The 23,869-nt window shown below is 38.1% G+C and overlaps 1 protein-coding gene across 1 annotated transcript; it reads right to left on the bottom strand.

Moving 5' to 3' along the window:
- Positions 1-1,154: 1,154 nt before the first annotated feature.
- LOC127808607 (uncharacterized) lies at positions 1,155-3,590 on the bottom strand. The gene is made up of 4 exons (XM_052347178.1): positions 2,184-3,590; positions 1,926-2,060; positions 1,515-1,817; positions 1,155-1,436 (listed from the first exon to the last, which is right to left on the bottom strand). The coding sequence occupies exons 1-4, from the start codon at positions 3,588-3,590 to the stop codon at positions 1,155-1,157; spliced, it is 2,127 nt and encodes a 708-aa protein (XP_052203138.1).
- Between the last annotated feature and the right edge of the window lie 20,279 nt (positions 3,591-23,869).

The raw sequence follows: 23,869 nt of genomic DNA, 5'->3' as shown, positions 1-23,869 counted from the left end.
AAGGGCTGGACTAGCAGTGTAGTGTCTTCGTTGAGCTCCGGCAAGTCATGCACCACATTGGTCAAGTTGCCTACTTTGCGCTTCAGTTGGGAAACATGGAACACCGGATGGACTTGAGTATCGGCTGGCAAGTCTAGCTTATATGCAACCTGCCCAATCTTCTGCAAAATCTTGTAAGGCCCATAGTAACGATGGCCAAGCTTCATCTTGGCTGCAAGTGTGACATTCTTCTGCCTTCGTGGTTGCAGCCTCACATAGACCAGGTCTCCTTCTTGGAACTGTCGGTCTTGTCGCCCCTGATCATAATAATTCTTCATTCAGGTCTGTGCCTTGGACAAGTGGGCTTTGAGCTCCTCTAGCAGCTCATCTTGATCAATAAGCTCTCGGTCCACAGTGTCCATCTTGGCAAACTGCGGCGTGTAAGACACCAATGTTGGCGATGCTCGCCCATACACTGCCTCAAACGAGCTGCGCCCCAAAGACTGATGGTAAGAGGTGTTATACCAGTATTATGCCCATGCGATTCAGTCGGCCCATGTGTTCGGGTTGCTTTGTGAAAAGCACCGCAAGTACTGCTCCAATGTTCTGTTGGTTACCTCAGTTTGACCGTCGGTTTGTGGGTGATAGGAAGAGCTAGTTGATAATTCGGTCCCCATAGTCTTGAAAAGCTCCTTCCAAAAATGGCTGGTGAAAATTCTGTCCCTATCTGTCACGATGGTTCGAGGTAGGCCGTGCAAGCGGACCACTGTTTGCATGAATACTTTTGTAATAGACTGAGCAGTGAAGGGGTGCACGAGGGGTATAAAGTGGGCATACTTGCTAAGTCTATCAACTACAACAAGTATAGAAGAGTACCCCTGTGACTTTGGCAGGCCCTCCACAAAGTCCATGCTCAGGTCTTCCCAAATCTGTTCTGGCACGGGCAACGGCTGCAATAGACCACTGGGTTGAGTTGAGTCACTCTTGGCGTGCTGGCAAGTGTCACACTCTACCACGTGCCTAGCAACCTGTTGCTTCATGCCTTCCCAATGGAATAGTCGGTTGAGTCGCTGCCATGTGCGGTAAACTCCGGAATGTCCTCCTTCCCTTGAGTTATGGAAATGCCGCACAAGGGTAGTGCGTAGGTCATCAGCATCTGGCACATAAGCTTTGCCTCAGTATAATAGTAGCCCATTGCAGTACTCATAGTCGCTGACAGTCTCGCTGTCCTTGCTGGCCTCAATCAAATCCTGACTGCACTGGTCAGTGACTAAGGCATCTCTAATATGCTGCCAAATTGCCCAATTTGGCCCTGTGATAGGCAGTAGCTGAGGGCTGTCATCTCGTCGGGACAAGGCATCAGCAACCTTGTTTTGTGCCCCTGGTCGGTAAACAATTTCATAGTCGTACCCCATCAGCTTGGCCACCCACTTTTGCTGGTCTGGGGTCACTATGCGCTGTTCCAATAAATGCCTCAAAGGCTGCTAGTTAGTCACAATTTTGAATCGTTGTCCCAACAAGTAGGGTCTCCATACCCTCACTGCCTCTATAATTGCCAACATTTCCTTGGCGTATGCAGACCATGTGGCTTTGGCTGGGCTAAGTGCTTTGCTGAGGAAGGCCACTGGTCGACCTTGCTGCACTAATACTGCGCCAATGCCAATGTTGCTGGTATCAGTGTGAACCTCGATCTGCTGTGCAAAATCGGGCATAGCCAAGACGGGAGTGCATGTCATGGCTTGCTTCAATGTGGCAAAGGCGTGGTCAGCATCGTTTGTCCACTGGAACTTATCTTTCTTCAATAGCTGCGTCAATGGCCTAGCAATGGCCCCATAGTGCTGCACAAACTTTCTGTAGTAGCCTGTAAGTCCTAAAAATCCTCGCAGTTAGGAAACATTCTTCGGCTTCAGCCAAGACTGAATGGCTGTGATCTTGTGTGGCTCTACCTTGACGCCTTCAGGGCAGATCCTGTGCCCCAAGTACTCCAACTCGGTCTGCCCAAAAGCACACTTGGACAGCTTGATGCAGAAACTTTCTCGGGCCAGTATGCTCAAGACTTGCTCCAAGTGCTGGTCCCTAGTCTTCGAATAAACCAAGATATCATCGAAAAATACTAGCACAAACATACGTAGCATGTGCTAGAAAATATGATTCATGGCCGCCTGAAAAGTGGATGGTGCGTTGCACAGGCCAAAGGGCAAGACCATGTACTCATAATGCCCATGATGCGTGCGAAATGCCGTCTTATGTATGTCTCCTGGGTGTATCCTGATTTGATGATAGCCTGTCCGCAAGTCTAACTTGGTGAAAATGGTGGATCCTGCTAGCTCATCTAGCATGTCATCAATGGCTGGAATAGGAAATCCGTCCTTAACTGTGGCCTTGTTGAGTGCTCGGTAATCTGTACAGAAGTGCCACATCCCATCCTTCTTCTCGACTAGCAAAACTGGTGATGAGAAAGGACTGGTACTAGGCCGTATCAGATTTTTCTGAAGCATCTCCTTGACTTGCTTCTCAATTTCTTCTTTCTGATGGTAGGCATAACGGTAGGGAGCAACGTTGATGGGTTGCTCATCCAATAGTGGGATGCAGTGGTCAAAAGGCCGGCTGGGTGGCAGGTTTGTGGGCTCCTGCACCACTGTGGGGAATTTGGCCAAGACCACCTGAACATCTGTGGGTAGCTGCGGTACATCAGTGGATTGGAAATTTTCGGATGCGCGTGGCTGTGATGCTATCTGTATGGCATAGCACTCACTGCCAGCCCTAACCAGTTTCTGCACCACGTACACCTCTACTGCCCTAGTAGTGCCCTGCTGCATGGATAGGCGAACCTGTCGGCCCCCTAAAGTGAATTCCATGGCCATCTGCTTGTAATCAAAGACAACTTTGCCCAGTTGGGCCAACCACTGTACACCCAGCACTATGTCTACTCCAGCTAAGGGTATGACATATAAATCAACAGAAACATAGATGTGCTGGATTTTAAGACTTACTGCCTTGCATTGCTGTGTGCCTGCCAGGCGCTCCCCGCTAGCGACTCGCACCTCGAATGGCTCAATGATGGTAGTCGGAATCTGTAGCTTGTGGGCTACTTTGGTGCTGATGAAGTTGTGGGTTGAGCCGTTGTTGATCAGCAGGCTAGCAACTTTGCCCTTGAGCATCGCTGTCACCTGCATGGTTTGTGGCCCAGCGGATCCTGCCAGCGCATGAAGGGACACCTTTGGCAGATCCTCAGCCTCCACCCCACTGTTGGCAGCAGGGATGTCAAAAGGCACATGTGGGTCTGACTCTTCATATTCCTCCTCCTCTGGTGGCTCTTTAACTTCGATCAGAAATGATTGGGCCACTTTGCACTTGTGGCCCGGGGTGAATTTTTCGTTGCAGTTGAAACAGAGGCCTTGCTCATGCCTCTTCTGCATCTCGTCCCATGATAGGCGCTTGACGCCTGGTGGTATGTGTTTGCTGGCTGCGGGTTGTGGCGCAAGCGGTGGCTTGGGCTTGGGTGTCCCAGAACTGGATCCGGCCATGGCTAGCCCTTTGTATGCCATTGCCTTGCGCGTGGCGCGCAGTTGATCATCTTTCAGCCGAGCAATATCAATTGCCTGGAGCATGGTGGTGGGTCGGTGAAGCTTGACTTCTGCAGCAATATTCGGAAATAGGCCCCCAATGAATGCCCCGATCAAGGCCTTCTCTGTTCAATCATCGACTTGCATGGCCACCATTTCGAATTCTCGCTGGTAGTCCCTCAAGGATCCTGTCTGCTGCATCTTTGACAGGACTTCATCGTAGTCCACAAAGCCGGTAGGGCCAAAACGCGTGCGTACCTCCAGTTCGAAATCCTTCCAATAGATGCCCCTGCCTTGGTTGTCATAGGTGCGTGACAGCCACTGCCACCAATGGCTCACCTCGCCCTCAAGGTAATAGGCGGCATACTCCACCTTTTCCATGCTGCTCATGTCTTGTGACTTGGAAAATAAATTGGCACGATTGAGCCAAGAGATGGGATCCTCACCAGAAAATGTGAGAAATTGTAGGCGCGGTTTGAAGGCTGGCCGGTTGGTGCATGTGGGATTCCAATTGCTGCCTCGTCCGTCTGTCTCAAATTCACCATCAGAGCCCGATTCAGATCTTTGGCTTGCTGATGCAGCAGATCGCCGCCTGTGGGAAGACGAACGGCTACTGCTGCGCCTTGGCGCCTGTTGCTGTTGCCGCTCCACCAGGATGGTCAAATTTTGTAGCGTCCGCTCCAACCGTGAGAATTTTTCGTCCATGGTGTTGGCCATGTTCTCCAAATTCTCAATACGGTCCTTGTGCGTCTGTCCTCCCGCCATTGTTGGATGACTGTTGTATAGACAACTTCTGGAAACGTCTTCCAAGCACCGAGCTTCGAAAAGAGACTGTGGGCAGACTCTCAACGAGAGCACCAATGATGGATGCCCTGGTTCCCGGAAGGGTGATTTCTGCCTAACTATCACAGGATAGAAGAAAGAAATCTAAAGTGTGAAGAACACTTTGGCAATTTCGTTTTTGGATTGATCAAAAGTTCTGAAATGAAGGCAGATCAAAGCCTTTTATAATAGGTTGTCCCTGACCCTCTAGATACTAAGTACATGAATGCTGAGGATGTAACTTAAGCATCTACATGAATGCTGGTAATAATGCAATACATCAATGCTGGAAATAAAGAAGGCAATTAAAGGAAATACATAAAGTATGCAATTATGTATCTATTAAAGGAGCCAGATCAAGTGAACTGACTTGGCTCTTGGTCTCCATCTGATGGGCTGGACGAAATGGGCTGATGGGCCTGCTGGATTGGGCTTGTGATGGGCCAGGTCTGGTGGGCTTCATCATGCTGGGCTAGGCTGGCCATTTGTGGCTGCACTGTGGGCTGACTGTGCATGCTGGTGCTGGGCTGGGGCCCCAGATGGCACCTGCTGGTGCACTGGTTGGTAGGCTGGGGCCTCTCTTTGCGCAACATGCTTGTCACTGCTATCAGGTTGCCGAGAACTCTCGCCTGTTGCGCCAACTCCCGTGTTGCTGTCCGAGCCGGGTGTGGCCTGAACCTCAAGGGCAGAGACTTGAGATCCTAACACTATGTCCCTAAGGACTAATAACGAGATGTTAATATCAGGGGATGTTATTCACGAAACCCAACAACCAATTTTTCTTCTCTTTCAGGCTTCCTGCTAAGTGCTATAGCCATTTATTGCCACCACCAAGGGAAGTGATTGCATGAAATGCCTCAACTATTATTAAATCATACAAAGACTAAAAAAATTCAACATTAATTTATATATATATATATAAGCCAGATAACACAGTCTCCCAATTAAACATTGCTCAGCTCCAATTAAACTTTATTATTATTATTATTATTTTTTATATATATATAGTCCACGTAACCCACCACTTGCTCTTTCAATTGTCTATTCGATGTGGCGGCCATTGCCAGACCTCTCCAGATTGCTATTGGTTCGTTCTTTCACACACTATCACCTGAAATGTCTCTTCAATGGTTCAACCAAGAAGAAGAAATGATGATGAATAAGAGAAAATCTAGTGGTCTACCTGAAATGTCTTTCTATCTCCATCTGACCCCCCTCTCTCTTTCTTGTGAGTTGATTTTGCCTTCTCTGAATTGAGGCACTTTCTTTCTTCGGCAAAGAAGGTTGTTGGCTTGGTGGTGTCACAACGATGACTGTAAGATCCTTGTTTCTGCCTTTTAGACTTCTAGTCCTCATCCGCACAATCGAATCGAAGCCCATCAAGCATGTTGATCCACAAGGAAGGTTTTACTTTTCCATGTAAGCAACATTTATTCATATTATTACATTTCAGCATTTATTCATATTTTGGCAGTGGCAAAGACTAAGCCTTGAATTCAACATTTATTCATGTTGGTTCAATTTTTTGTATGTGTTCTTAAGCAAGGCAGGATATAAGGGGGCTAGCACAAGCTTCGGCTCGTGCCAGCCCCAATTAAACATTAATTTATATATATATAGTCCACGTAGCCCACCACTTGCTCCCTTAATTGTCCCTTCAATGTGGTTGCCACCGCCAAACCTCTCCAGACTACTGCTGGTCTGTTCCTTCACACACTACCACCTGAAATGTCTTTTCAACGATTCAACCAAGGAGAAAAAGTGATGATGAATAAGAGAAAATCTGGTGGTCTACTTGAAATGTCTCTCTCTCTTTCTCTCCCCCTGATCCCCCATCTCTCTCCCTCTTTCTCTTCTGAGGTGATTTTTCCTTCTCCGAATAGAGGCACTTTCCTTCTCCGGCAAAGGAGGTTGTCGGCTTGGTAGTGTCACAACAGTGATTGTGAGATCTTTGTTGTTTCTGCCTTCCAGGCTTCCAGTTCTCCTCCGCACAATCAAATCGAAGCCTATCAAGCTTGTTGGTCCACAAGAAAGGTTCTACTTCACCAAGTAAGCAGCATTTATTCATATTATTACATTTCAACATTCATTCATATTCTTGGCAATGGCAGAGACTAAGCCTTGAATGCAACATTTATTCATGTTGGTTCAATTTTTTGTATGTGTTCTTAAGATTGTTCTTTATCTTGTTTTGACAAATTTGCTTTATATTATTATATTTCAATAATTTTTTAATAATATAGTAAATTATTTGTTCTATGAATTCTATCTAGAATAAATTGCCTTATACTTCTTATTTTTTGGGAATTGCATAAAAACTCTTATAATTTAAAAATATTTTTAGAAAGCCTAATATATGTATATATATTTTTGTTTGAACACTCTTTTCATTTTAATGAACTTAAGTAAACCCTAATAAAGTTAAATTAAACTTAATTAAAAATAAAGAATACATAAATAATAAAAAAATAAAATTAATTTAAATCTAATAAACTCTTTGCTACTCTTTTGGATTTTTGAATTGTTTTTTACTTGTTGTGTTATTAATGGATTGTTATTTATTTTATTTTTTTTAGAATTTACAAATGAAATGTCAACCCTCTCCCAAGAAAAGTAAGAATTTATATTCATTCTTTTCAAAGATAAATCAATCTGGTGAAACTGCAACTGTTGATGGATTGACTGAGGCACAATCTTCAATTCCTATTGAGCAAATTCCTCCAATTCCATCTCTAAAAATTCAACATCCTTTGTCCTCAAGTCCTGGATTGCAACCATCTATAGCCATTGAAAGAGATCCAGAAAAAAAAAAAGAAGCAATTATATGAACATCCTGTTAATTTATGTGATGAGATTAGAGTGACATATCTAAAAGTTGGGCTTTATTAACCAAAACTTTTAGCGTATCTGAGGACAAAAGGAAAATCTCAAGCTCGTCATTTTCAAGAAAAATGGTTCAGTCAGTTTTCTTGGTTGGAGTATTCGCTTACGATGGATAAAGCCTATTGTTTCTATTGTTTTCTTTTTCAAATTTGTGGTAATTCGTCCAACAATTCAGCATTGGTCATTACTAGATATAACAAATGGTAGAGGGTTAATGATGGATCAAAATGTGTTTTTTTTTTTACTCATGTTGGCATCAAATCATAATATGTGCGAGAGAAGAGCAAAAGATTTGATGAAACCGTCTCAACATATTGACAAGGTGATGCATACCGTGACGAGCGAATAAGTTGAAAGACGCCAGTTGCGTGTGAAGACTTCATTTCAAAGTGTTTGATGGCTAGCATTTCAAGGTTGTGCCTTTAAAGGTTATGATGAATCTCCATCTTCATTGAATCGTGGGAATTTTATTGAGATGGTATAGTTTTCGGCATAATCAAATCCAGAAATTGATAATGTTGTATTGCAAAATGCTCCACAAAATGCTCAATACATTGCTCCAAGTATTCAAAAAGAGATGTTGCACATTATAGCCAATAGAGTAAGAAAGATGATTTAGGAAAAAGTTGGGGATGAATGCTTTTGTATTCTTGTTGATGAAGCGCAAGATACATCTAACTGAGAGCAAATGGCAATAATCTTGAGGTTAGTGAATTGTCGGGGTATTTTGATATAACGCTTATTTCATATCAAAAGCGTTAGTAATACCACATCAACAAATCTAAAAAATGAGATATCCAATATTCTTACTCAACACGAGCTTCAGGTGAAAAAAATTAAAGGGCAAGGGTATGATGGTGCTAGTAACATGTATGGCACTTGGAATGGACTTCAGGCATTATTTCTTAGAGATTGTCTATATGAATATTATGTTCACTACTTTGCCCATCGATTACAGTTGACATTAGTTTCTGCAGCTAGAGATGTTGATGTTATTTGGCAATTCTTTTCTCATTTGAACAATATTATTAATATTATCACTTTTTCTCCAATGCGCATTACTGAGTTGCAAGCTACTTAAAGAAAAGAAGTTGAGCGTATGTTGGCTATTGGAGAGCGTGAGTTAAGAAATGGGGCCAATCAAGTGGGTAATTTGTAATGATCTGGAGTTACTCGTTGGAGTTCTCATTATGACTCTACAAAGAGCTTGATAGACATGTACAATGCAACTTGCAAGGTGTTTGAGTATCTTAGTGTCCATTTTTCGAAGGGAAGATCTTGGGTTGAAACTATTGGTGCTTACAAACAATTGAAAAGTTTTGATTTTGTGTTCAGCTTGCATTTAATGCATAACATTATGAGAATCACTGATGCTCTTTGTCAAACACTTCAAAGGAAATCTCAAAATATCTTTGCTGCTATAAAATTTGTTTTCACAACAAAAACACTTCTTCAAAAATTGAGAGATGATGACTGGGAATAATTTTTTTCAAAAAGTGAAAAGATTTTTCTCTAAGTATAATGTTGACATACTTGATCTAGATAACTTCTATAAGGTTGGTCCTTGTCGTTCTGATGATCAGATTACAATGAAGCATCATTATCACTTTGATGTTTTTAATGAAATAATAAACTTTGTACTGATGGAGTTAAATACAAGATTTAATGATACATCAGTAGAGCTTCTCTCCCTTAGTACAACTTTAGATCCCAAAAACTCATTTGAATCATTTAACGGTCGTGATATTTGTATACTTGCAAAAAAATTCTATCCTAAAGAATTTTCACAACAAGACATTTGTACTTTGGAATATGAGTTGCAACATTACGAGCTAGATATGAAGAGTTATCCTTGTTTTCAAGTTTCTACACTTGTTAAGTTATGTCGTATTTTGACTGAGAGTGGAAGGCCGGAGACTTATATTATGGTAACTAAGTTGATTCGTTTTACATTGACTTTACTTGTTTCTACTATGACTATTGAGCGAACATTTTCAGTAATGAAACATGTGAAGATAGAACTTCATAGCAAAATTGAGGATGACTTTCTTTTTGATTGTATGATACTCAACATTGAACGAGAACTTGCTGAGAAAATAGATTTAGATTCTATTATAGATGAATTTTATGTTTCAAAACCTTGTCGAGAACAACTTCAAATTAAATAAGAATGACTTTTGTTATATATGAATTCATTACATTAATTTTTTTAATTTTCAGCCCCTGCGTTCTAAATTCCTGGATCTGCGCCTGCTTGTGTTGGCATGCCTAGGATGGTATTAATTATTAATATCAACAAAAAAAAGACAAAATTACTAATTTATTTCGAAAATAACCAATCTTATGTTGTTACGTGTTCTTATTAACAAGTAATAGAGAAATGACACGTGTCCTTTCATCTAGTCTAGATTTGAAGGAGAAGTTCACAAAATCTAACTCCTAAATCTTAATTCCGAAGAATTCAACTACAATCAACACAACTCGATATAACTAGACTTGAGAGCCTTAGAGATAATTCTAGTTTAACGGATTCACTTGCAGTCTAAGATATTCGAGCTTGGGAACTTTGGAGATAATTTCGAGTATCCCCCACTTACTTCGCCTCCAAATAATTTGAGCTTAGCACCATCTCTATCCAATTCGACGAATTCGCCTTCAACTCAAAGTAATTGAGCCTGAGAATCTCAGAAATAACTCCAAGTATTCCAACTTACTTTGCCTATATAAAAATTATGACCCCTATAGGTAAACATACATTTATAAATCTTAATGCTTATTACGCATTTATTGCTTATATCCTTTACTAATTTGAGTTTCGAATGTTATACTGAAGGAACTAGCCTTCCATTGTTTACAAGTGCTCACATAGAGGTAAAGCTTTGGTGATCAATTCCAAATAACATCATCATTTAACACCCACTATAAGACCGAGACTACTTCTCTTTACCACATAGCACAATTGAGCCTTCTGACCATCTTAGTTGCTAAAGATGATGGCTCGACTAACTCATACCTAAACAAGCAAGAACAATCTTGAAAATCAACCACCATCAAAGAACTCGTCTTCAATAAAGGTGTGCAGACGGTTGGTTCGGTTATTGAATTGACTAAAATTCAATAATAAAAAAAATTAAACCATTGTATAAAATTGAACAAAATCGATCGAACTAACCAAAAACCAAAAAAATCGAATAAAACACATAAAAATCGAACAGATTGAATAAACTTAACAAACCCAAAAATAGCTGAATTGACGAAATTAATTTTGGCCTTACTGTTGCCGCTGGCCACTGGCTGCACTTTCACCCTGCAATTAAAACACAAAACAAAACACAATAAAACTTCTTTTTTTTTTTTGTGAGAGGTTTATACTCGTCAGTGTACGAGTGCAGTTGTACTCCAAATTTAAATTTATATTTTCTGGATGAGTTCGGATCGTCCACTGAGAGATTTATTTATAGCAAAAGAAAAAGAATGTCACACATACGCGCACGCATTTGGATGAATTGCTAACAAGATTTTTTTATGATTTTTTTAGATAACAGATACTAGGAAATAAAGCAAGGCAGAAGTTGAAATATACGCTTAATGTGAGGATATGAAATTGGATAGCACTTGAGTTAAGACAATTTTAGCACCAACTCGTTGATTCTCAAATTTTAGCAAAAAAGATTAGCAATATTAATTTAATTTCAGATATGAGGGTTTGTTATTAAATGCAATTAGAGATGATGATAGTTCTAGTTTAAGCAATCCCCATACATGATATGCGAGATTCTAATTTAAGCAACTACCATAAATTTAATTGCAATTAATACACAAAACAACTAAATTAATCATCCGGGTTTGGTTATGATAGCATTTCCAGTTCTAGTAACTCTCATGCGTGACATGAAAGCTCTAAGTTAGGCTTACGCTCCAATCCAAACCTAGTGATTTCTCAATAATTAAGACATACTCATACTAAAATTTAAATTAATATTACTCATTTAAAGCACTGCTTTCTTTGAGAATCATTGGCGTTGGACACTGTCCTTGCCTTAACCCAAGATTAAATTTAGCTACTCATCTCCATTTAAAAGTTAATTGATAGGAATTTAAATGACGTAATTTAAATAACAGAATTTAAATGACAAAAATTAAAATAGCAGAAACTAACCGGCCATTTAGGTGGTGGATAATTAAAAGACAAGAATTAAAATTACAGAAAATAATAGAGAAAATAAGAGAGAACAAAAGCAATTCTCAAAGAGAGAATTCTGAGAAAACAACTAAGCTTTGATTCAAGAATAATAATCACCCTTACAAATGCAATCAAGTGAGCTATTTATAGCCCACAAGATGCAATACAAATCACACAATTTTAATTATTCAACTAGACATAATTATATCTAATGGACACTCACACACTTAAAGTTAAATAGATTTTAGCTATAATACACACCTAAAGTTAAATGGATTTTAGCTAAAATACACACCTAATAAAGCACTCATAAAGTTAAATGAATTTTAGCTATAATATACACCTAATAGTTAAATGGATTTTAACTAAAAAACACACCTAATAAAGCACTCATAAAACAAATATTTAAAAATAAAAAAAATAAATTTCTACAATTGGGTTTTTGGTCTTCTTTAGGATTAAAAAAATGTTTGGGCCTTCTCCAAATGATGTCTTCTATGAGCTTGCTCAAGTTGGGTCTTAACCATGTGTTGGGCCTTCAATTTAATGGGCATGCGTTGGGTTTGAATTCTTCATAGGTTGGGTTTGAATTCTTCATTCTTCAATTCAATTTGAGTCTCCAAGCCCACATTCTTTATCCCTACAAGCAAGTAATTGAGTGTTATTAAATTATATATTATGTATATATTTATATGATATATTATATGGTATATTATATACTTATATATTATATAGATGCTCCATGCATGCACTCCATTGAATATATGTATTATGTTATAATATATATATATATTATATTTACATGTTTATTATAATATTATATATATATTACACATAACTATTCAATTAAACTAATTTAAAATCAAAATGAGGGTTATAATTATAACAAAATTAACCACTAATCAGCCACCTAATTGACTAATGGTTCTAATAGTTGGAACAAGTTGGAACAGATCATCATATTCCCTCAACTGCGGCGATTCATATATCCAAAAATGAGTTTGATCCAACGATTGATTTTTTTTAGATCCAAAAATTAATTTTATTATCAAAAAACTCAAACTAGTTTCTAGATTATCAAAATTAACCATCAAATTCACCTTGGCTCAATGACCCACTTACTCAAAAATAAAAAGGATCTAATGCTTCGATTTCAGTAAATATAGGTTTTAATGTAGAATACTCACCCACGAGAAGGTTGCCAGAAAACTTACCGAATGGGCCAAGTAGCGATTTCGATGGCCAACGGGAACAAAGATGGATGCCATTGGCATGGAAGGTAGAGAAGAAGGGTTAGCGTCGGCATCAAAGGGAGCAATGGGATTGTTAGAGAGTCGGAGACAAAAGGGAAGGAGTCACAGGTCTTCCATGTCTTGAGATTTTACTACCACGATTTGAATATTAAGTGGGATGACTTGCATATCTCTTATATATTTTCTCTCCCTATTCTCTGAAAGTGATGGATAGTTGGACATGGTGATGATAATGGCGACTTCCAACTACATTCTGGCGATTAGTATTCAAATATAATGCTAAACCTTAGGGTCAAGTGAAGGGTAAGGCAGAAGGACCGAACATCAATTCGGTCCTTCCCTCATTCTATTTTTTTCTGTTTGTCACTTTTTCTTTAAATTGTACCCAAAACAATGTTGTTTTGTAATTTTAGTCGGTTCAGTTAGTTTAGTTATTTTTAACAAAAAACCAAATCTGTTGTTGTAAAAAATACAACAATTAAATTTTATAATGTGGGACTTACTCGAGCTCAGTGTTCGGTGAAATAAGGTTGTTGTCAGAAAAGTTGTCGCAAGGGAGTTTTCCACAAAGATACTCGTGCATAAGGATGTTCGCCTCAAGGGTCTATCCTGCCACAAGGATCTTGCCCCAAACACATTTGCCTTAAGAATCTCGCGGCAAGGATTTTGACACCAAGGTCTATCTCGCCATAAGAATCTTTCACCACAACGATCTTCACCTTAAGGACCTCGCCGCAATGATCTTCGCCTTAAGGACCTCGCCGCAATGATCTTCGCCTTAAGGATCTCATTGCAAGGGTCTTCGTTTTAAGGATCTCGCCGCAAGGATATTTCCATAAGCACTTTCACCTTAGGAATCTCCTCGCAAGGATTTCGCCACAAGGGTCTATCTCATCATAAGGATTTTGCCTCAAGCACCTTCGCCTTAAGAATCTCGCCCAAGGATTTCGCCACAAGGATCTTGTCTCAAGCACATTCGTTTTGAGAATCTCACTGCAAGGATTTCACCACAATGATCTATCTCACTACAAGGGTCTTGCCTTAAACACCTTCGCCTTAAGAATCTCACCGCAAGGATTTCGCCACAAGTTTGTCACAAGGATCTATCTTACCACAAGGATCTTGCCTCAAACATATTTGCCTTAAAAATCTCGTCGCAAGGATTTCACCACAAGAGTCTATCTTGCCACAATGATCTTCGCCTTAAGGATTCTGGCACAAAGATCTTTGCCTTAAGGATCCCATCGCAAGGATCTTCGCCTTAAGGGCATTCCCCTTAAATACCTCATCGCAATGATCTTCGCCTTAAGGATCTCGTCGCAAGGATTTTGCCACAAGGATCTTGCCTCAAGCACATTCGCCTTAAGGATCTCACCGTGAGAATATTGCCATAAGGATTTATCTTGCCTCAAACACATTAGCTTTAACGATATTGCCACAATAATCTATCTCACCACAAGGATCTTGGCTCAAACACCTTTGCCTTAAGAATTTCACCACAAGGGTCTACCTAACCACAAGGATCTTCACCTTAAGGATCTCATTGCAAGGGCATTCGCCTTAAGGACCTCGTCGCAATGATCTTTACCTTAAGGATTTGACCACAAGGATCTTGCCTCAAGCACCTTCGCCTTTAAGGATCTCGTTAGGAGGATATTGCCCTGTTGACACTCAAAAATGGGTTAGAAGGCTCGCAGGAATCCTCGCTCGCGATAACCCTCCTAAGTCAGTACCGGATTAGAATAATTATTCTCGAAAATAGTAAAGATGTAGTCAATATGTTGAAGTTTTATCGAATTTGAAAGTCCCTTTCATTGTCATGTAGTTGGGTATTTATAGGGCATGATTCTCAAGAATGGTTAGTGTTGACATGTGTTGCTTGCTAAGTGGGCCATGCATGAGGTGTGTGGCCACAAACCTGGGCTACCGCAAGCAAGCCTTTGTCATGAGCCTTGTAGCACACTATCGCGAGCCTTGCGACAAGGTCGCTACTGCAATAGGGCTCGGCACACTGCCACAAGGCCTTTAAAGTGGGCTTGGGTCACACTACCACGAGCCTTTTTATTTTTTATTTAAAAATCCTTCTTTTTCTTGCTCCTGATTCTTTTAGTACAACAATAAGGAATAGTTCCACATTTTTCCTTGGACCATTTTGCCCCCAAAATCATGAATATTTTTATTATAAGTATTATTAATTATTTCAATGTCATTTAATCATGATTTATTCTTTGAAAAAAAAATACTCTCACTTGGAATTACTCATTAAAAATACGCCCATTTGGATTTATTAATAAAAAACCCCAGGTGGAAGTTATTTTTAAAAAATCTATGGCACAACAAACTCGAAAATAGAACTTCCCAGAAAAGGTAACTGAACCAAACCATTGCAAGAAAATAATCAAACCCAACTAACAAGTTCGATCGGTTCGGTTCAATTAGTTTAGTTTAATCGAACTTTTGCTCTCCCATAATCTTCAATGGGTCTTCGATGGGACACCAATACCCACTTGATCGCCTCACTTAACTAGAAGGCCAAGTTCAACACTTAACAAAGTTGTTTGCAATATATATCCACCAAAATGAGTAACAACTCTAGTAAGAGAATTAGAACTCCTACCAAACTAAGTAGCAACAACAACAAAATGAGCAGTAACAATAGGAAAATTGAAACTCTCACCCTTCCTATTGTGAGCAAAGCCTCTTAGAAGGGGAGACCTCCAGCTCATTTCATTCTTGAGAAAGTGAGACTTTATAGGAGAAGCAACTTTGATTCACTCAAAAAAAAAAAGAAAAACATTTTTAGTGATGAAATTTAGAGCAGAAATTTATTTATATCTCTCACAAAGATGGATTTTGAGATAAAACAAAATTCTATGTCTAAAAGAGACAAATTTTGAGACAAATAACCAAAATAATTGATTTTTTTTTTTTAAAGACGGCTTTAAAGACATAATTTTTCTTCTTTAAATTAGAGACGAAATTAGTGACGAAAAAATTCCATTTTTGAAGGTTTTCCAAATCAAAGACAAAATTTTGTCTCTGATATTAGAGGAGAAATTTTTTTCTATCTTTGGAACTTTCTTTCCATCAAATATCATAGATGAAAATTTATGTGTCTGAATTTTGTCTGTTCTCAAAGAAGGAAAATGAACCTACAGAGATGGAATCAGAGATAAAAAAAAATTCTTTGATTTCATAGACTAAAAATTTTTCGTCCTTGGTGGTTATTTCAGGTACAAATAGAAATCAGAGATAAAATTTTCATCTTTAATTTGAATAGAAAGGGAAATTAGAGACGAAATTTTTCGTCTCTAAATCTATATATATATGTGTGTGTGTGTGCGTGTGCGTGCGTGCGCCTTCATTTATTTCCCCTCATCCTCCTCCTTTTCTTCTCCTTTGCTTGTTCATTTTCCTTTTGCATGTCTCCCTCTCATCTTATTCTCTGGCTAGCAGAAGCTGACCATCATTTTGCTTTTGCCTTCATTTGTTTCTCATCATCCTTCTCTTCTTATTTGCTTTCACCTATTCCTTTCCCTCTTGCTTATGTCTCATTTTCTTCTTATTCCCTGGCTAGCAGCTATCAACTCATCTTCTCTTCCTCTCGTCCGATAGTCATTTCTCTCTCCTCCAGCCATTGATTATAGTTCTAGACACTGGCAAATGGAGTTTCTTCGATTTAAGGTAAGAACTTAAAGTTCTTTGATTTTAATTTTCAGATCTAGTAAGATCCAACCATTGGATCATTTTTGGTTTTTGGGTATATTGTTTGCCAGACTAAGGCAATTTTGAAGATTGGTTCTGATCTTTAGAATTTGTCATGGACGGAGGTTAATGATGCCCTTTTAGAAATAGATAACATTTTTTTCAAAAAATAATAATTTTTAAATCTATTAAGATTTGACCATTGAATCATTTTCATTTTTGGGTATATTGGTCACCAGGCCAAGGCCATTTCAATAATCACTTTCAATCATCGAAAGTGAGATCTATTGAGATCTAGCTATTAGATCATTTTGGTTTTTGGGTATGTTAGTTATCAAACCAAGGCCACTCCGATGATCACTTCCGATCATTGGAATCTATCATGGATGGTGGCTAGTGATACCCTTCCAGAAACAAGTAGCATTTTTTTCAAAAGAAAAAAAAAATAATTTTCATATCTATTGAGATCTAATCGTTGGATCATTTTGTTTTTTTTAGGTATGTTAGTCTCCAAATCAAGACAATTCTAATGATTGATTTTGATCGTAGAAATCTTCCATGGACGATGGTTGGCGACTCGTAGAAGAAATATAAATTAATTTTTCCCCCATAATTGATTTAGAGATGAAATTATTTTTCCCTTTAAATTTTAATCCATACCTCATCTTAGAGATGATTTTTTTTTTTTTTGTCTTTAATTCAAAATAGAGATAAAAAAAATTCTCTATCTAAATGTAAAATTTGACCAATTTTAAGATCGATTACACAATTAAATTAGAGACAAAAAAAATTAAGACGAAAAATTTCCATCTCTGAATTAAATATAAAAGCAAAAATTCGTCTTTAGTTGGTTAGCGACTCGACTTTAGAGATGAAAAAAATTAGTCTTTAACCAATTAAAGATAAAATTTTTGAAGTTTGGAAATATTTTTTTTTATCTTTAAAAATATATATTTTTTGTAGTGACTCCAAAAAAGAAATCGCCAAGCTAAAGAAAAAAGAGGGGGCATTGAGCATCGGGACCAAGATAAGCCACTGCGGCCAAGGTGCCACCCGAATGCTACTTTATCCCTGTCAAGCTTTATGATGGACCACCGACCTAACCGACCATGTGGAGTTGTTTTCCAGCATCCTCTTCAAGCCACTACTGACGTCATGTGGTGCCAAGCCTTCTTGATGACATTAGAAAGGCACGATAAAGCAGGGTACTCAAATCTTCCACATCACTCAATCAACAATTTTGACCAATTGAGGACTTGTTTCCAAAGCCTCTTAATAACTCCCCATAGTTCTACTTAACATCGACCATGGCCATAAAGATCAAATTAGTTAAATCTTTAGAGGTTTATTTCAAAATAGGATATAGGGTCATCTTGAAATAGAATATTGAATTATTGAAAGTATGGAGAAACAAACATATATTTTGAAATAGAAAATTTCTATTTTAAAATGATGGTCCATTCAGAAATAAAATATCCCTCACACTTTGAAATAGATTATTGAAAATCATGCCATATGTTGCAATTTTTTATTCGACGATAGGATTGAAGACCCATTTTAGACTTAATATTTACAAATTTTTCAAACATGATTTTAATATGTTATTAGTCAAGATCAGCCTTTTTTGTGCATCCCACAACCATGATGAGAGAATGAAATGTAAATATAATTTTAAGCCAATGATACGTTGATGAATTAGATAAACTAAGGAGGATCACTTACAAAAATGATGGGGTTACAAATGGGTGCATCTCCTCATTCAATTAAGGGGTTAGGAAATAAGATATTTACCAGTAGCATATTGGACAAAAAAACTTAGAAAGAAATGTCACCTTTTGCAAATAACCTAATTGCCCTTCAAGGGAAGGTTAGGGAGATTAAAAACAAAGGCAATATTGTCTTTTGTCACTAAAGGTAATTTGGATGCACATTAGGAATGATATATATTTGATTCCCGCTATTTGTATAAAAAGAGAGTTACAGATTGCTTTACAGGGCCGAGATATCACGATAAATTAGTGATATATCGAGTGTAAAGTAGACCAATTTATCGCGATATCTCGCCCATCTAAATGAAAAGGAGAGGGAGAGAGACGGGACAAAACCCTTTCCCAAAACCCTTTCTCTCAATCAAGAAAGACCACCGACGACTAACCGACCACCAACGAAGCCACCATTCTCCACCGACGATTGAGAAAGTGGGAGAAGAAACAACACATCGACTCATCGAGTTCTTTGGTCCCTCCAAACGAAGAAGAGATTTGGAAAGAAAGAAATAGTGATAGAAGATGAATCTGCTAGGGCTTGCGTCGCCCATGGATTTGGTAGCGTGGAGGGGACTCATCTTCACAGCATTCATCCTCAACTTTGTCTTCGCTTGCCAGTTCCTCCTCCTCCAGCCATTCATCTCTTCCCTAGGTAACACTTCGACGTTTTGTTTTTCTTCAACCTTCGATCTATTCTTCTTGAATTTCACATTGATTTCGCACATCTACATGTGTTCATAATGTGCGTGCATGTTGTGTATATGTATATGCGTGTGTTGAAAGAATAAAAATTCTTTCATGTTTAGGAGAGTTTTGTAAATGTCGCACTAAACTTAGTTTAATTTAATGTTCTGGAAAAATCTATGAATAAAAATTGGAGTATTCCAAATGCAATGTATATCTATCAGTGAAAAATGACTTTTATCTCATTCTTGCTTATGCCATTTCAAGGAGATTTTAGGAAATAGGGTGAACTAGTGCTTTCTGTGTTAAAAGAATGGGCAGTTTACAAATGGGAAGTATGTGGGTCATTTGCTTTTGTATTGTAATCTAACTTGTGACATTTGGATCCTCCATTACTTTCCTTTGAATGTGTGATGGTGTATAGTGGGTGATGTTATAAATTTGCAAGTTTAATTGATAATATCATGAAGTGAACTTTCTAGATCTTTGTGTACTTGTTTCTTCTTTGGCCACTATATGTGCAATTGGTTTACAAGTGTGATTTTGCATTTGATTTTGTATTTCGCTGATTTCGGAACTGACCCATCCCTCACGACTGGGGCGACCAACAACATCCGGCATTTAAGATGGTCGACAAAGGTTAGAAATGTCATGTTAATGAACATGTAATTATCTTGTATGTGTAATTGATGTTATTTCTTTCAAAATTGATTTGTTTATGAAGGAAATGAAAATTTTGAAATTAAGGATGATGAACTTTTGGGAGAAATTGATAATGTGATAATAAGGGAGGATGTGAACACATTGGATGATGAATTATTAAGAGAAGATGGTACGCTTGTGCCTAAGGTTGGGATGAAGTTCAATAATGAAAATGCAGTATTCGATTTTTACAAATCATATGCTTATGAGATAGGCTTCCTAGTTAGGAAAAGGAACTCGAAGAAGGGTGATGATGGGGTTGTAAAGTATGTGACATTCACATGTAGTCGAGAAGGCCGAAGAAATAGCACTGCAAGCACTTCTTTGAAGCCTCAACCAACGACTCAAATAGGGTGTAAAGCTAGGGTGTGAGCATGTTTAATGACTTGTGGGGTATGGCGGATTAACTCTGTCATTCTTGAACATAATCATCTAATAAGTCCTTCAAAGTATAGGTTGTATCGATGCAATCGAGAACTAGTGCACATGTGAAACACAGGCTTAAAGTAAATGATGTTGCTGGGATTCCATTGTACAAAAGTTTTAACTCATAAGTTGTTGAGGCAAGGGGATATGACCAAATGACTTGCGTCGAAAAAGATTGTAGAAACTACATTGAAAAAGTCAGGCAGTTAAGACTCGGGGAAGAAGATGTTGTTGCAATACATGCATACTTCTTGAGAATGTAAATTCAATGCCCTGGTTTTTATTTCAGTATTGATTTGGATGACAAGGCTCGATTGAAGAACATGTTCTGGGCAGATAATAATTGTAGGGAAGCCTACAAGGAGTTCGGCGATGTAGTCACATTTGATACCACATATCTTACGAATAAGTATGACATGTCGTTCGCCCCTTTTGTTGGTATGAATCATCATAGCCAATCGACACTGCTTGTATGTGGTTTAGTGTCGAACAAGGATACTGAGACTTTTGTTTGGCTCTTTAGGACATGGCTCCAGTGCATGTATGGTCAAGCTCCCACTGGCATAATAACAGACTAAGATAGGGCAATGCAGAATGCAATTCAGATAGTTTTTCCAAACACTAAGCATAGATGGTGTTTGTGGCATATTCTTAGAAATTGCCAGCAAAATTTGGGAACTATGTTCATAAGGGTTCTATACATTCAACAATCCATGATGTAGTATATAAATCCCAAACTCCTGAAGAATTTGAACAGGGTTGGACTTCAATGATTAATATGTACACATTACATGAGAATGAATGGTTGGCATGACTTTATACAGAAAGAAATCGTTGGGTGCCATGTTTTTTGAACACGAGTTTCTGGGCAGGGATGTCGACAACACAAAAGAGCGAGAGTATGAATGTGTTCTTCGACGGGTATGTTAACTCAAGGACTTCGTTGAAACAATTTGTTGAACAGTATGAATGGGCATTGAAGAGCCAAGTGGAAAAGGAGTTTCAAGCAGATTTTTGGTCATTTTCTCAAATGGTCACATGTGCATCTAGGTACGAAATGGAGAAACAACTTCAGTCAGTCTACACAATATCAAAATTTAGGGAATGTCAAGAAAAGTTCATCGAAATGATGTATTGTCAGGTTATATCCACTGATGAGGGTTTTATGGTGACGAGATATGACGTCCAAGAGGTTGTCTGTTCGACGGAGAGAGGAAGAGGAAGAGGAAGAAGAAAGTATTTACAGTTTCATTTCAGAGAGAGGATTGTCATATTGTTTGCAGTTGTCATTTGTTTGAGTTCAGGGGAATACTATGCAGACATGCTATCTCAATTTTGGTACGCAATGATGTCACTACGCTTCCTGAGATGTACATATTAAGGAGATGGTGAAAATATATGAGAATAGCCCATTCGAGGGTCGCAGTCAACTACGATGGTTAGGTCAGTACGCCCTAACAAAGAAGATATGATGAAATGCGTAAAGCATTTGACAAGGTTGCATACTTGGCAACAAATAGTGAATCACGAACTCAGACGGTTATGGAGTGGATTGAATTCCAAATGAATGACTTATCAAAAATAGAAACAAGTTGTAGGAGTAATGTTTATTCCCAATAAAGTGTTCAAGTTGCATTCGGAAGTGGGGAACAAGAAAATACTAGCAGTGGGAACATTCAAGATCTGAACTGTGCGTGTCGCAATGGAGCACCGAGGAAAAATCACATAAAAGGCGCATTAGAACGAACTTCAAAGAAATCTAAGGTCGGTTTCGAAAATTTTTGTTTAAAATGTGGGCTTATGTAACTTTTATAAATTGTTTAAAAAAATGACCAATTTTACACTTGGATGTGTTTTTTTTTAACTATTTTGATATTCATCTAACTCATTATTTGTTATTTTGTACAGGTAGGTTTAAAAACAACGAAATGCAAAAACTTAAGCCAAACTACATCACAGGAGGGACCGATCATCATTCAGCCATCACAATAGTCACATTACTCCATGCTTACTCCGCTGTCATTTTCACAACAGCTAAAGCTAATGGTAAAACTATACAAAACTTTTTCTCATACTCAGGTAAGATCACATTTGAAACCAATCACAATATGCCACATGTTGCACACAATCAAAAAAATGGGTTCCATGAGTATTGGCACATACAACACATAAATATTTCATTAGAGTCAAACACAACATTCATTGAATAATCTATATCAGGATTTCCCGAATGATAGTCTTTGGAATCCAAATCGCTTACTAAAGGAATATTCTGATCTTCTTGCATTAAAGAACAAAACTTGTTAGCTACTATAGTATCACTCACCTTATCTAGGATATCAACATAGTGTGAGGGCTTGGCTTGGGGAGAACACCATGCTTGTCTAGTTTCAGGTGGTCTTTCTATAATAGCCTATAACAATGAATTTAACTATAGGAAAAGGAAGATGCTCCTCAATAAATTAGCCAGCTAAAGTGTTCACCCTTCCTCAAGAGTTTCAGACATAAATTAAATTCAAGGAATTTCATTGCAACTACTAGAAAGAGGACTAAACTTTCTCTCATAATCGGTTATGTCTTTCATCACACAAAAGATACAAATATTGGCACATACAACACATAAATATAATTTTTGTGGTTCATGTTACTTATTGATGTGCAGGGTGTTCAATCAACAAATTGGAGTCATGCTTACGAAATGAGTTTGACACCTACAGCAGGGATTAGTCAACCTTTGGTTCCAAATTTTTTGCCACTTTAACGTCCCATGACGGGAGAAGCTACCAGATTAGTAGACGAGTCTAATAGTAACAAAATGTTACATAGGATCTCATGACCTTGTAACTTTGATCTATTCCCAGCATTGCCAATTTAGCAGACGCCATAGGCTGTTTATTATATAAACTAGCTAAATTTGAAGTTCCACGTTCTGGCAATTGTATTAGATGCCATGTAGAAAAAATATCCTGTGATCTCCAAAATGAAATCTAGAGGAATTATTACTTCTTTCTCAATATTAATCTGTTTGTACTTTATCTTATGTTTGAGTACCACATTATATTTAACAGGTTTTGGTCTCCTTTTAAAGTTGTTGTTCTTGGACATGGGGACTTGAGGAATGCAGTATTTGGGAAGCTTGCTTTTTTCTTTCTATTTTTTAGCTAAAGATGATTATGGAGGCTTTCCTTTCTTTTTGATATATGTTTGTTTACATATATTGTGTATATCTTCATAAATGCTTGAAATTGTGATGTGAGGCATTGATGTGATACGTAAGGGCAAGCTGAGACTCTAATTTTCAAAAAATTTAAGATAGGAATACATGAAAACAGCAACAACTTATTTTTTTTAGGTTATAGATGCATTTCTATTTTATTATATCGAAGAAGCAATAATCATTTTCACTTTGTATGTATTAAAGAACAACTATGTTCAAATTGTTCTCACTATTCCCAACCAAGTTAGGAGCCTTATAACTAGTGCTATATTTTGAATGTGTTTAAGCATGTGGCACCTGTGCCATCTAACCCCCTAAGGCAATTTTGGTTTTAGAAAGATTAAAAATTATACATTAAACTTGGTGTGTCTATATAAGTGTCTAACGCAGAGTTGGAACACTCAGGACTGTTAGGTTTCTTATATATGTATGTTAAGTGATGGCTTTAAGAAGATTGAATGCAGAGGCGTTCTCTGGATAGTGATTGATCGACATAATATCATATAGGTGTTATTTTTGTGGGGTTTTTTTTATGTAGCTTGATATCTCATCCTTTTGTGGGTAAGGATTGATTAACTCCTGCTAGGTTGGGGACCTACCCATGTTAGGATGGAGATGGCATATTAGGCAACATTAGTAGCAGTCGGGATGGATGGGTTAGTAGAGTTCAACCCATCTCAGGT

This window comes from Diospyros lotus, chromosome 8 (genome assembly GCF_014633365.1).
Source record: "Diospyros lotus cultivar Yz01 chromosome 8, ASM1463336v1, whole genome shotgun sequence".
Lineage (NCBI taxonomy): Eukaryota > Viridiplantae > Streptophyta > Magnoliopsida > Ericales > Ebenaceae > Diospyros > Diospyros lotus.
The sequence above is the reverse complement of the archived record's forward strand: the minus strand, read 5'-3'. Positions and strand labels throughout refer to the sequence as shown.